This window comes from Salmo trutta, chromosome 24, assembly GCF_901001165.1.
Source record: "Salmo trutta chromosome 24, fSalTru1.1, whole genome shotgun sequence".
Classification (NCBI taxonomy): domain Eukaryota; kingdom Metazoa; phylum Chordata; class Actinopteri; order Salmoniformes; family Salmonidae; genus Salmo; species Salmo trutta.
The window spans coordinates 23,080,899-23,094,636 of NC_042980.1; the positions used below are offsets into that span (position 1 = coordinate 23,080,899).

The following is a 13,738-nucleotide window of genomic DNA, read 5'->3' on the forward strand; positions in this document are numbered from 1 at the left end:
TGACACGTTTTTTGGAATTGAGAGACGAGCTTAAAGTTTTCTTTACTGACCATAATTTTCACTTGTCTGACCGCTTGCATGATGACGAGTTTCTCACACGACTGGCCTATCTGGGTGATGTTTTTTCTCGCCTGAATGATCTGAATCTAGGTTTACAGGGACTCTCCGCAACTATATTCAATGTGCAGGACAAAATTGAGGTTATGATTAAGAAGTTGGAGCTCTTCTCTGTCTGCATTAACAAGGACAACACACAGGTCTTCCCATCATTGTATGATTTTTTGGGTGCAAATGAACTCAAGCTTACGGACAATGTTAAATGTGATATAGCGAAGTACCTGAGTGAGTTGGGTGCGCAATTACGCAGGTACTTTCCCGAAACGGATGACACAAACAACTGGATTCGTTATCCCTTCATGCCCTGCCTCCAGTCCACTTACCGATATCTGAACAAGAGAGCCTCATCGAAATTGCAACAAGCAGTTCTGTGAAAATTTAAATTAATCAGAAGCCACTTCCTGATTTTTGGATTGGGCTGAGCTCAGAGTATCCTGCCTTGGCAAATCACGCTGTTAAGACACTGATGCCCTTTGCAACCACGCACCTATGTGAGAGTGGATTCTCGGCCCTCACTAGCAGGAAAACTAAATACAGGCACAGCCTGTGTGTGGAAAATGATTTAAGACTGAGACTCTCTCCAATACAACCCAACATTGCAGAGTTATGTGCATCCTTTCAAGCACACCCTTCTCATTAACCTGTGGTGAGTTAGTCAACATTTTCAATGAACAAAAGGTTTTATATGTAAGATGGTTAAATAAAGAGCAAAGTTATTGATTATTATTATATTATTATTTGTGCCCTGGTCCTATAAGAGCTCTTTGTCACTCCCCCCGAGCCGGGATGTGACAAAAACACACACACATTCTTATGTTTAATAAATGTATCGTATAGTGTGTGTGTGGCAGGCTTAGAATGATGGCAAAAAAAAATAAAACATTTGAGAGTGCGCTGACCCTGGTGCTAGAGGGGGTATGCAGCTGGAGGTTGAATGTATGAAGGGGTACGGGACTATAAAAAGTTTGGGGATCACTGAGCTAGATGCCTTGGCCATAAATACTCTCATTCTGCCCTCCTGTGCAACACAACTGGTGCAAATCTGAACTTAAATTCAAACCACTGCTTTATGAATTACTGAGTACATTAGTCTTACTTACCCATGCATGGCGTGGAGGGGGTGTGGCTCGTAATGGTACCTCCCCTCGTGGTGACGCATATCGATTGGGATCGGTGTGTGAAACGTGGGGAAGAGATGGTGAGGACCTGTAAGAAGAAAGAGAGGAGGGAGAGAGAGAGAGAGAGAGAGAGAGAGGAGACAGGGCAAGCAGGGAGAGAAGAAATCCACTTCAATAAAGACTTTCCACTGAAATATTTTAAAGGTTAAAAACCTAAAAGCTATAATGCAGCAAACATAACCACTTTAGAGGGCTGGCTAAGCAGTTTTGTGTCAAATATTGGCACTATCACACATGAAGAAGAATGACTAAATAAAGAGTGGTCCTGAGGAATCCTTCTACATCTCAAACATGAAAGATGACAAAGACCTTCTGCGATCCAGCCCTTTGAACTTGGGGTGTGTGTGTGTGTGTGTGTGTGTGTGTGTGTGTGTGTGTGTGTGTGTGTGTGTGTGTGTGTGTGTGTGTGTGTGTGTGTGTGTGTGTGTGTGCACGTAGAGGTGCCCATGTGAAGGAGTGCTACAGTCTGGACATAAACAAGGAACAACAGCATTGAGATGAAAACCTCCCTGCTATACTGGAGATGCTCACCTCACAGGCAGCAGCTACAAGCAGCAGCTAAACCATTATTACCCTACACACTAGTAGTGGTTCATGTAAAAGGAGAGAGCACTTACTTGCTGTTCTGAGCTGGAATGAGTCAAAAAAGAGAAGCAGCAGGCCTTTCACCAAGCTAGCTAGCTAAGGATGATGTACTCCTGCTCTATACTTCCACAGCATGGGGTGTAACTGTACCTTTTTACAGTTCCAATAATACCAGTAATTGAAACCTTAAATTACAATCAGTCTGGTCTGGATCGTTCGCCCCGGGTACTGTGTCCCTTAATAGCGCTCTATGTGTAAAAGGGATGAAACACACAGTTATTTCACGATGAGTGTGTTTATGTGAAAGACTAGAAAAATGCACAAATCAACAATTTCCTGCCATAAAAAGGTTCATAGCTCAGGGGACGTCTTGTTAAAAACAACAGACATTCATTAATTAGTGTGATGAATACATCTGAGTCTGAGCCTGTTTAGACCCTCTTTAGCTCCCTCTCTCACTGTCTTTAGGAACACTTTCTAAGTTGTAACCAGTTCAGTTTCTCCTCTTTTAACATCCTCCCCTTTTGAATGTATGCTGAATAAAATCAAAGCGTGGATATTCAGCAGCACATGCCACCCCAACAATTGCCCTGATTCTACTCCACAAATGGGATTAAGTGAAAGCACATGTTTTAATAACTGAATCCAGGCTAGTGTGTGTGCATTGCAGTGAGGAGAAAGTGAAGAAGGAGAAAGAGGCAGCGGCCAGGCCAGCTCTCTTGGGTTGGCTGGTTGGTCTCTGGGATCTCTGTATTAAGATTCTTTGTGTAGCATCATGCGCTCCAGTGAGTCGGAGATGACCTGGGGAGTAGAGACCATAGGGGTCAGGGGTCAGAGGTTAGGTGGCACAGATCATTATCTCCTGTGTGGGATAGGGTGATGAAGGAGATAGGGGGATGTGAAAGCAGGCAATGAGGGTGTGTGTGTGTGATTTCAAGGGGAAGTTCTACCTGCAAGAGTCAGCATTCCTGGGTCATCACTAAAGCCACTAAAGCCCAGCAGAGCCCCCTGTCACTTTGATGGACAGGCACCACACTACAAAGCTTAGCCCACGAACAGAGCACAAACTGAGGCAAACGACAGAGATTGTTGTGGCCTCATGTCCCACCTGAGAGGAAAAGGACTAAAGCTATAAGGACTGAGGCTAAGCCCACCGCAGAGCTTTGCCTCTGAGCAGTGGTGTTTGAAGACAAGACAGGAAACTTTCTTCAACTTTCTTCTCTGAGCATGATGGCTCCTTCCTTGGCAGCCTCCTGTTTGATATGTACTTAGCTTCATTACTGCACAAAGACTCATGGAGGCTCCTGAAGCCATGGCTGAGAAAACATGCCACCGTAACTCGACTCTGTCTGCCTGGAGGCCAAACAGGAATGTTTTGAATGTATTTCTTTGGGAATTGCAAACACAAAGCAAGACATTACTGGTACTTAGTTGCAATTGAGCCTATTGTTCTCATGATTGCCTGTTGTACCGTACCCTAATTTGTGGGTTATTGTGACATACAAATGCATGGTTTCAGGTATGCACTGTCCCAACAACTGTGATTGTTGTTAGAAATGGTTGACTTGCATGGAATTGTTTACAAGCGTTGTGACATTAATGAAGAAGAGAAGGTATATGTTCTCTGTTTTCATCATTGACAGCTTGCCAAGTAGCACAACTGCAGTGTTCATCATGACATCAAGTCAGTGTAATTCCTCTCTGTAACGTTCTACATCGGGGTTTCCCAAACTCGGTCCTGGCCCCCCCCCCCCCCCCCCCCCCCCCCGGGTGCCCGTTTTGGTTTTTGCCCTAGCACTACCCATAAAACTACATTTGCACCTGGGGGGTGGGGGGCAGGACCTTGTTTGGGAAACCCTGTTCTACTTTGGACGTCTGCCAACGAGCCTCTCTCTTCCTTTTATATGAAAGAGAAGACACATTCAGACACAAGTCAACTTGTACGTTAGAAGCAACAAAAAGCCACCCTGTAAAAAATGAATAGGGGGATGATTGTGGGGAGAAGTTCCAGCGTTTATCCAAACGTGTCTCCTGGCTCCCAACAATTCTGGATGCGAGGCAGGGAGAGTGGGCTGTTGAAGAGGATGGAGTGATATGGAATGGGTCTGGGTCAAGGAGGTCAGTGGTACCCCGAGTCTACTGGAGTTGGCATACCCTAACTTGAAAACAAGAAAATAGGAACAACTTCCTCTTATTAGACAAAGTAAGGAGCCCCAGAGAGAGGATCTGTTCTGATCTAGGGGGATAGACTGAGTAGGCCTGTTCCATCACCCAGACAGCTGCATTGTTTCCTGGGCCACAGGGACAACAAGAGGCAGGTACAGGGGTTGGGTACATGGTACAGGGTAGGGTCCACAGGCACTGGACTGCCAGCTGTCCCCCTGGGTGAGCAGCAATGTAGGGACACACTGCCCCAGCCTCCCCTCACACACTTTTGCACCCCGATACTCTCCTCTGGCAGGACAATGCTGAAAGTGTCTAGAACACACCCTCTCACTTTGCTCTCTGTAGACTCTACAGTAGTGTAGACTTTACAAAACTGCATGTAATCATAGACATAGAACTACTTGAATGGATAGAAGGGATTCTATTTCCTCCTGAAACTAGTAGAGTCCCTGGCCATCTTCCGAAAACACCTGAAACCGTACCTCTTCAAAGAGTATCTGAAATAATCCCACAGCCCCCCCCTCAACCCTCACCTTACTATGAGGTCACCCAAGTCATAGACTTTTCTCTGCTACCGCACGGCAAGCGGTACCGGAGCGCCAAGTCTACGTCCAAAAAGCTCCTTAACAGCTTCTACTCCCAAGCTATAAGACTGCTGAACAATTAATCAAATGGCCACCTGGACTATTTACATTGACCCTCCCTTTGTTTTTACACTGCTGCTACTCACTGTTTATTATCTATGCATAGTCACTTTACCCCTACCTACATGTACAAATGACCTCGACTAACCTGTACCCCAGCACATTGACTCGGTACCGGTACCCCTTGTATATATAACCTCATTATTGTTATTTTATTGTAACTTTTTTTTACTTTAGTTTATTTAGAAAATATTTTCTTAACTCTTATTTTTCTTAACTGCATTGTTGGTTAAGGGCTTGTAAGTAAGCATTTCATGGTAAGGTAAAATAAAAATATTTGGTTTGTTGTTGTCTCACCTAGCGGTCCTAAGATGAATGCACTAACTGTGAGACGCTCTGGATAAGAGCGTCTGCTAAATGACTAAAATGTAAAATGTAAATCTGAGCCTCCAGTGCAGAAAGGTTTAGTTACAGCCAGGATGTTCTCATCAGATTCTAGTTAGTGTCCGTGAAGCAGCTCATTGTCACTTCAAGGCAGTTCCTTTCATCTCTGTGGATCGCTTAGTGGAGTTGATCCACCCTCCTCATGGGAACATGCTTCTTAAACTGTGTTAACTTTGTTTGTGTTCATTTACATATGTGTGCTCTCAACACCTGTAGATGTTCCATCATCATTACATTTGCCTAAATGTCTTTAAAAATATTATTGGATCCAATCCCCCATAATAATGTTCTCAGATGTGTCAAACATCCAGACAACAACCTTTATTGTTGTTGTGGTCGGGTGTGATCTCACCCTAAAGACAGAGACATGTGTTATTAACAACGGGCACTGGTGTGTGTTTTTGTCTGTGATGCTCAGAGCAAAGGGAAAACATTCACTTTTCATGTCCAGACACAGCCACCAGTAGCAAGGATCAGATCAGGGCTCTACATTGAAGTGAAGAGGGTCTGCATCCCAAATGGCACTCCATTCTCTATATGGTGTACGGTTTTTGACCTAGGACCCATAGGGCTTTATATAAGGAATAGGGTGCCATTTGGAACGCACAAGGGGCTCATCCTCTAAGGAAGTACTCAGTGATAATAATATCGAGAAAATGAGGGAGGAAGCTAGGGGAGAGGGGTTTGAGAGAGGGAGGGAGCTAGGGGAAGGAGGAGAGGAGGGGGCTAGGGGAGGAGGGAAAGAAGGAGAGGAGTAGGAGGGGGTTCCATTCAGACAGGAAATTCCAGCAGAATAAGTTGGCTGGGGTCCTAACTACACAGCACCATGCCAACTTCTACACACAACGAACGAACGGCCCCGTCCCATCTTGGCCTGTGCTGCACTGCACCATGGGAAGCAAAGCAACAGTCTGACCGGCCTAGAGGAAAGATTTCGGTAGCTAGCGTGCAATTTGTTAACGCCAAGCTGAGGAGAAATACAGGGAGAGGGGCCTTTTTTTTTAGACGTCAATAGTACTGCACATCCATTCAACCACAACAGTTTAGCCCCATTTGAGAGGTTAAACTGTTCCTATTGTGTATTTAGACTGACCTATGACTATTACTACACACACACAGCATGAACCAGCCAGGTTAATAAGCCTGTGTGGTTAGTCAGATCCTAGTCCAATTCAACACACACAACAGGTTAATAGGCCAATGTATTAAGACTGATCCAAGACCAGTTTAAAGTTCACAGCCCCAGGTTTAGTCTGCGGTGCTGACTCCTCCTGAGGCATGGGCTCGCCATGGCGACAGAAGGATTACGGGCTTACAGCAGAGCACGAAACAACCATACCACCTCTGAAAGGAAGTATTACGTGTGTGTGCGTGCGAGAAAGAGAGACTGTGTGTGTGTGCTCTTCTCTTCACACCCCTCCCTCAGGGGCAGATGGTAAAATGATACATGTTTTATTGATAGGGGATTTGGGGTTAAAGGTAAGTAGATTAGGTCAGGGCCTGGCTCCATAGCAACACGTGACATGAAGAACGGATGTCTATCAGAGAACCTGTGTTTATTTTCTTTGACTGATTTGAAGTTTGAAGTCAGTGACTGGCTGCTAAGAGGCAGAGGAAATTCACTTTAATATTCAAATAAACATAGAGTATGGAAAAGTAACATTGTTTTCAGTTCCAGCTCTGTTGACTCAGGGAAGTGGTTGAGTTAAATTATTTATTTGAAGACGTTGACGTCTCAAACGGTACATTGTCCATTTGGTGACAGTTACAGCTTGGCTAGGGCATCCATATGCTGTGTTAAACAGTACGATTGAGGGGGCTGAAGGGAGACTATGTAGGGAGGATGGGAGAATGTTCTTTGAAAATGTTTTTTTTTTATAGAGAGGACTCTTTATTCCACTTCAGATTCTTGGAAGGTGTTCGTTAAATCATATCAGGCAGGGAAACTTTGTGTGAGAAGCACCATTTTAAATGTTAGACAATGTGTGTGTGTGTGTGTGTGTGTGTGTGTGTGTGTGTGTGTGTGTGTGTGTGTGTGTGTGTGTGTGTGTAAGAGAGAGAGAGAGTTTCGTACAGGAAACAAACTCAGGACACGGCTACACAACGCCCGATGAAGATCGGACACATCTGGGGGTGCCCATGGCAACTGGCCCTAAACACAGCCTTCATGATGGGCCTTAACAGCCAACACTCTCACAACACACACACACACACACTCTCTCTCTCCCTTTCTCTCTCTCTCTCCAGCTGACTTTCCCTGCCATCATCCGTCTCCGTCAAACAAGAGGCCTAATCCAACCAATCACTGCTAAGAAACTCAGTTTCAGCCAACCCCAAATCTGACTGCTCTTTGACCACCAGTCAGTATGATGCATCACCTATACCTGAGCTGAGGTAGGGAGGGGCCACTGGTCCTCTGGTGCTCTTAATTGTCTTTAGGGCACTGTAATAAGACTAGGACCTCACCTCTCTTTCCCATATAGTACGTTATAACATTAGGGCCTGTATGTTATGGTAGTGTGGGGGAAAGAAGGGCAATGGCTGGAAGGGAAATGCAGATATCAGCGTTGGGCAGACGTGTCTTGGGGATCAGGGGCTAATGACCGCCATGCATCATCCAGCTGGGAGTGGACTACATTATGCTGGGCATTTAGAGAAAGGAGAGCTTGAGGGGAGCAGCCGTGTGGCCTGTGATGTTCAAATCAAATCGTCTTTGTCACATACGCCAAATACAACAGGTGTAGACCTTACTGTGAAATGCTTACTTTACAAGCCCAGTTAAGAAAAATAATATTTACTAAATAAACTAAAGTTAAAAAAGTAACAATAAAATATCAATAATGAGGGTATATATACAGGGGGTACTGGTACAGAGTCAATGTGTGGGGGTACAGGTTAGTCAAGCTAATTGAGGCAGTATGTACAAGTAGGTAGGGGTAAAGTCACTACGCATAGATAATAAACAGTGAATAGCAGCAGTGTAAAAAAAAGTGGGGGTCAATGCAAATAGTCTGGGTAGCCATTTGATTAGCTGTTCAGCAGTCTTATGGCTTGGGGGTAGAAGCTGTTAAGAAGTCTTTTGAACCTAGATGCAGTGGTGTAAAGTACTTTAGTAAAAAGACTAAAGTATTACTTAAGTCGTTTTTTGGAGTATCTGTACTTTATTATTTATATTTTTGACTACTTTTACTTTACCACATTCCAAAATAAAATAATGTACTTTCTACTCCATACATTTTCCCTGACACCCAAAAGTACTCGTTACATTATGAATGCTTAGCAGGAAAATAAAATGGTCTAATTCACACACTTAGAGAGAAAATCCCTGGTCACCCCTACTGCATCTGATCAACATAATTTGTAAATTATGTTGGAGTGTGCCCCTGGCTCTCCGTAATAAAAATAAAAGAAAATCGTGCCGAATTCCAAATGATTTATACTTTTACTTTAAATACTTAAGTATATTTTTGCAATTACATTTACTTTTGATACTTAAGTAAATTTAAAACCAAATACTTTAAACATTTTACTCAAGTAGGATTTTACTGGGTGACTTTCACTTTTACTTGAGCCATTTTAAGGTATCTTTACTTTACTTTTACTCAAGTATAACAACTGGGTACTTTTTCCACCACTGCCTAGATGTTAGCATTAACGTGCAGTCTCTCTAAGACTGATGACTGGTATGTTAGCATACCGTTAGCATGCTGTAGCTTTGGGGACCAGAGAGGAGCGAGGGTCTCTGTAAGACTGATGGTCTGTCTGGTTAATCAGCTGCCTGACCAGACTCTGATGGATCACTGGATCAGCTGACCTAACCCTGGTTAACACACCCAGGTGTGGGTCTGGTTCACTAATTACCTTAGAGCACAGAGAACTAAGTCTATTGTCTCTACAGCAGAGATGGTGATAAAACGAGGTTGTCTGTTGAATTACGATTGCGTGAATAAAACTGTCCCTCGACACAATGCTATCTACAAGCTTACTTGTATTATTTCTTATTCTAACACAGTTGACATGATTTGCAATTTCTCTATTATTCTCTATTCTTACTGATTGCACATTGTCTTTTTTATTGTTGCTCTTCCTAATGCAACAACTAAGCAAAGTCTCACATCAAACACAGTGCGGGAACCACAACAGCTAGCGTTATCTGACCCTTTGACCTCTGCATCACAGCTGATAAAAAAGCTGCCAGCGCATACAAAGAACGCCCTCACAACCCTAACAGCCCGATGACAGCATGGTCAGCACACACCCCCCCCCTCACTAAAAGGGTATTTTTTAACGGGAACAGGGAGGGGGGGGGAGAGAGAAACAGAGGAAGTGCCCTCCATAGCCAGACAATGCGTGGGAGCATTGTCTGAGGGGGGTTGGGTGTTGTGGCTGGGGGTCACCCCGGGGGGATGGCCTCCTGGGTAGCCAGGGTTCTGGGCCCTAACTGGGGCCTGACAGGGGTGGGATGAGCCAAGAGGGGATGCGGGGAGTGTCTCAGAGAGAGACATATTCTGGACTCTATTAAACTGCCACTGATAACACTAGGCTGCTGACATAGAACAAAAACTTGACTCACCTTCTCACAGACAGTCTGGTCTCAGGATCATTCTCCTGGGATTTCTGGTCTGAAGGAAACTCTCTCACTCAGGGAATGAGTTTTAAAAACAGCAATGAGAAACAGCTGTGGAGGATCTGAGATGGTTGATGTGATTGGGTAAGGGTCAGAAATCCTCTGTCTGATTGGTTCGCAGGTGCTTTTTTAGGGGTCTGAGAATTCAGACAGGCTGTCCGGTCAGGCTCTGACTCTTCCTAAAACAGAAACATTTTGTTTGTGAATATACTACTGCTAGTCTAGTAGGGGATTTAACTCAGTGCCTTGCAACTACTCTTTGGTTTTTGTGTCAGTTAGCCGGGCAGGCTACGCTAACTGAAGGAATCAATGTCACATTTACATTAAAAACAACAAGCAAGGTCTTAAACCAGGAGAGTGTTGGCTACAGCTCCATCTCCCACACAGAGAAAGTGAGATGATTTATCGCCAGCTTTAATTTTATAACATTTTTACAGCACAGACCCACGCCGCCAGTGTGAAAGCCACTGAACTTTGGGACGCATTTCCCTTACACACCCCCCCTCTTTCTACCTTTCCCCTAAACCTTTCCCGCTCGTTTATCTCTGCCCCTCTCTCCCCCTTTTCTCTTTCTCAGCCCCTTTCTCTGTCCGTGGGCCCAGTCAGAGATTAAGGCTCTTAATTGGAACATCCGGGTTGGTTTATAGTGAGGCAGTCAGGGGTGGGGGAAAAACCAAGGGAATGTCCAATAGCACAGCATGGGAGGGCCTGGTCTCAAAAGGGGACAGTGGGGTGGGAAGGAGGAGGGGGGAGGAAGAGAGGGCCTTTTCTCCCTGGACAATAGGGGTGCATTTTTGGGTTGTTAAGTGGGTGTTCACTGGGGTGGTTAGGATATTACCAGGCTAGACTGTATAACTCTGGAGCACGAGGATGAACCATGGGTGTTTGTTTGGATGTTTGTAGGGCTGGGTTAGGCTAGGTATAGGAAGTGGGTGATGGTTAGGTACAGAGAGGGTGTTGGGTTTGGCGGGTGAGAGGGAGGAGGTGATGCGGCCGGGTAATCATTAAATCAAAATGGGAGCTAGTCGTCTTCTCACAACATCCTCGGCCCAGTAAGAGAAAAATAAACACACTGACAAGCTTCACGCTGGAGTAGAGGAGTGGAGTGGGATTGGGGGATGCAGGGATGGCGGGGGGGGGGGGGGCACAAAGCCAACAATGGCATGAATTAAAAGGCTAACCTCAGGAACGGCCAAGTAAACGTGGTCTTTTTCTTTCTGTCGTCTGTCATGGAGTGCTTGTATAAGTAGACCAACCCTTCAAGCAGAAGAGCTCTCCTTACCTCAACACTATCAAGCACTACAGAGAGAGAGAGAGCGGTGAGCTGAGAGCTCAATGCATCAACAAACTGCCTACACTTCTCAGAGCACCCACAGCTCAGCATGGTACCCATATCAATAGTGACTAAATGTTTTGGAAACCGTACTGCTTTCCAGATGTAGAAAGGTATGTTTATGGACCCTTCATACAAGTTTCAGTGGATTTATTGTAAATGTTTTTGAAATGTTGAACTGTACCAAAATCGTTAGCATTTTACTGAGTTAGACTCAGATTACATCATCTTGATTACATTAATGTTTTTAATCCAATAAAAAGGTAATACATCTTGATTCCACCAATGGGAGATGCTTCTCTTCCCTTGAGCAAACTATTGCACTGAGAGGGCCTTGTGGAAAGAGATAAGTCATCTCGCCACAGTACAGAAGCCGGCATCTTTTGAGCTGGCTTCACGTACCAGGCGCAGCTGATATGTTTACTACACTGTAATGCAAGTATAAAAGTAAAATAAACAGGGGTCTATAAGGAACACATGTCTCTTTCTTCAGCCCCTTCCTGGCTGGCAGAGAGGTCAAAATATTTAACAGCATATTTACGTGGTAGAGGAGAAGGGAGGTTAATCTGTCTTAGTCTATATGTCCATCTTAATTAGTCTTCATTTAGTTTGAGTGGGCAGGCAAATCAAGCACTGGAGAGTTCATACAACATTGCGAGTGACTTGAGTAAAGCGTAGTGAGAGTAAGCCCATTACAGAGACCGTAGACACACACACAGCTACTAGTACTGGGGGATATGGGTTGACGTGTAGGGTGGTATAGGGCCGAGGGTGAAGTCATGTAGAACTGGGGAGTCCATTTACAACTCAAGGAACATTTTTGTTTAAGATGTTACTTGTTAAGCACCATCCGTGTTTGTTGCAACACAGCTCCTCACTGAAAATAGAGGTGAAAAAAAGATCCGAGACGAAAGACAGAGAGAGAGAGGGAGGGAGAAAAAAGGAGGGAGAGAGAGAGAAAGAGTGGCTGGGACATTACTCAGCTACAACAACAACCTTCATGATAACTAATCATCTGTCACCAGGAGTCCAGTGACAATAGCTAGCTGCTACATTGTGTGATAAAATTAGCTGCTACTTCCCCAGTGTGTGTGACAGTCCCAGATGAGAGAGGTGAGGAGAGTTTTTTCACCTCAGAACTCGTCTGCTGGGATCTCCTTTATCTTCCCAAAAAGTTTGTGTGGGGCAAGAATAAATAGTAAAAAACAATTTGCCATATAGCTCTAATAAGATAAGAGCGTCTGCTAAATGACTTAAATGTAAATGTATACATATCAAGGCCCCTCAGAAAGAAAGTCCATGTGTTGAAGTGTGTTTGGAGTCAAGCCCAGGAGTCATTTGTGAGTCCACTAAGTTTTCTTCACACACTCCTATAAGCCTTCTCAACATCATGGTAAATATTGTCAGAGGAGGGCATGGCGTACCTCTGTCTTCTCTCCGTCTGTCTCTCAGATTTCAGTCCTTGCTGAGCAAAGAAGTGTCATATTGATCTTAGTGTGGTCTGGGGGAGGCTGGTATGTGTGGTTTGGTGAGGGGGGAGGAACGGACGGGCCTTCCTGGGTAAACACCCTACATGGGTTTTAGACAGATACACACACACACACACACACATGCATGTGTAGCACATGGGGATGTGTGAAACTTACTCCTCAGCCTGAAGTGTCCCCACCTTCTCTCCGGAATAGCTAGTTTTTCGCATGGCACGACTGGTAAGACACTTTGGCAGGGCGGTCACGTATGCTAGCAAAGCTAAAGGTACTGGGTATGAGCCTCGGTGAGCCGAATCAGGAGGAAGTGGAACTAGCTAAGCAAGCAGTGCCCTTTACACACGCACACAGCCCAGAGTGGGCTACCATCTGTTCACCCGCTACCATTCAGAGACTGAGTGTGAACAGTGGCAAAGACAACACCAGACAAACTAGAAAGGGTGCTACTGAGTGTAACTCTCGGTTAACGGGAGTGTGCCGGTACTCATGCATTTCCATCACTTTTTGCCATCTCTTGCATTGATGATTCAGTATTACTCAGTGATAATGTGAATCACTTTTTGTTTGCTCCCCTGATCCAGTCATAGAAATAGAATCCCAGCCTTCTAAGAATCAGAAACATTCTAAATGTAGTTATATTGATCCAGTCAGACCCAGGTCCAAGTCTGTCAATCTGAGGTCCTCAGGAAGAAGATACAAATCAGTCTAACAACTACAGAGGTCGTCAATCTGCTAATAGAAGTCAAACCTCCTCCCACTGTCACAATGAAAGATTCATGCTAAGTATCCAGAATGAAGGATTGATAATAGTCAATGATTTGTAAGGGGAGACGGTAAAGTAAAAGAGGAGCACTGAGCCTGCAGCTGACTCAAGTGTTTAAATGGTGAGGAGTGTGAGTGAATAGGCAGAGAGTGACAGTGAGAGGGGAGTGTTCAATAGGTGCTGTCACAGCTAACAGGAGGGTCATTATCCTGTAGAAAAGAGCCAGGCATCACACTAGACACATTAATATGGTAATTACACCGTTAATGACAGGTACAATTACTCTCTGGGAGAATGAGAGGTGAAAAGAGATGGCGGGAAGGCTGTGTGTGTGTGTGTGTGTGTGTGTGTGTGTGTGTGTGTGTGTGTGTGTGTCCTCACCTTGCACTATTCA

At 44.7% G+C, this 13,738-nt stretch overlaps 1 protein-coding gene across 1 annotated transcript in view; it reads right to left on the bottom strand.

The window, feature by feature from the left end:
• Window positions 1-13,738, bottom strand: part of gli2a (GLI family zinc finger 2a) — a 105,976-nt gene that overhangs the window by 43,733 nt on the left and 48,505 nt on the right. The window contains exon 3 of the mRNA XM_029711571.1: window positions 1,218-1,323. Coding sequence (XP_029567431.1) covers window positions 1,218-1,323 — 106 coding nt within the window. The remainder of the gene's footprint in view (window positions 1-1,217; window positions 1,324-13,738) is intronic.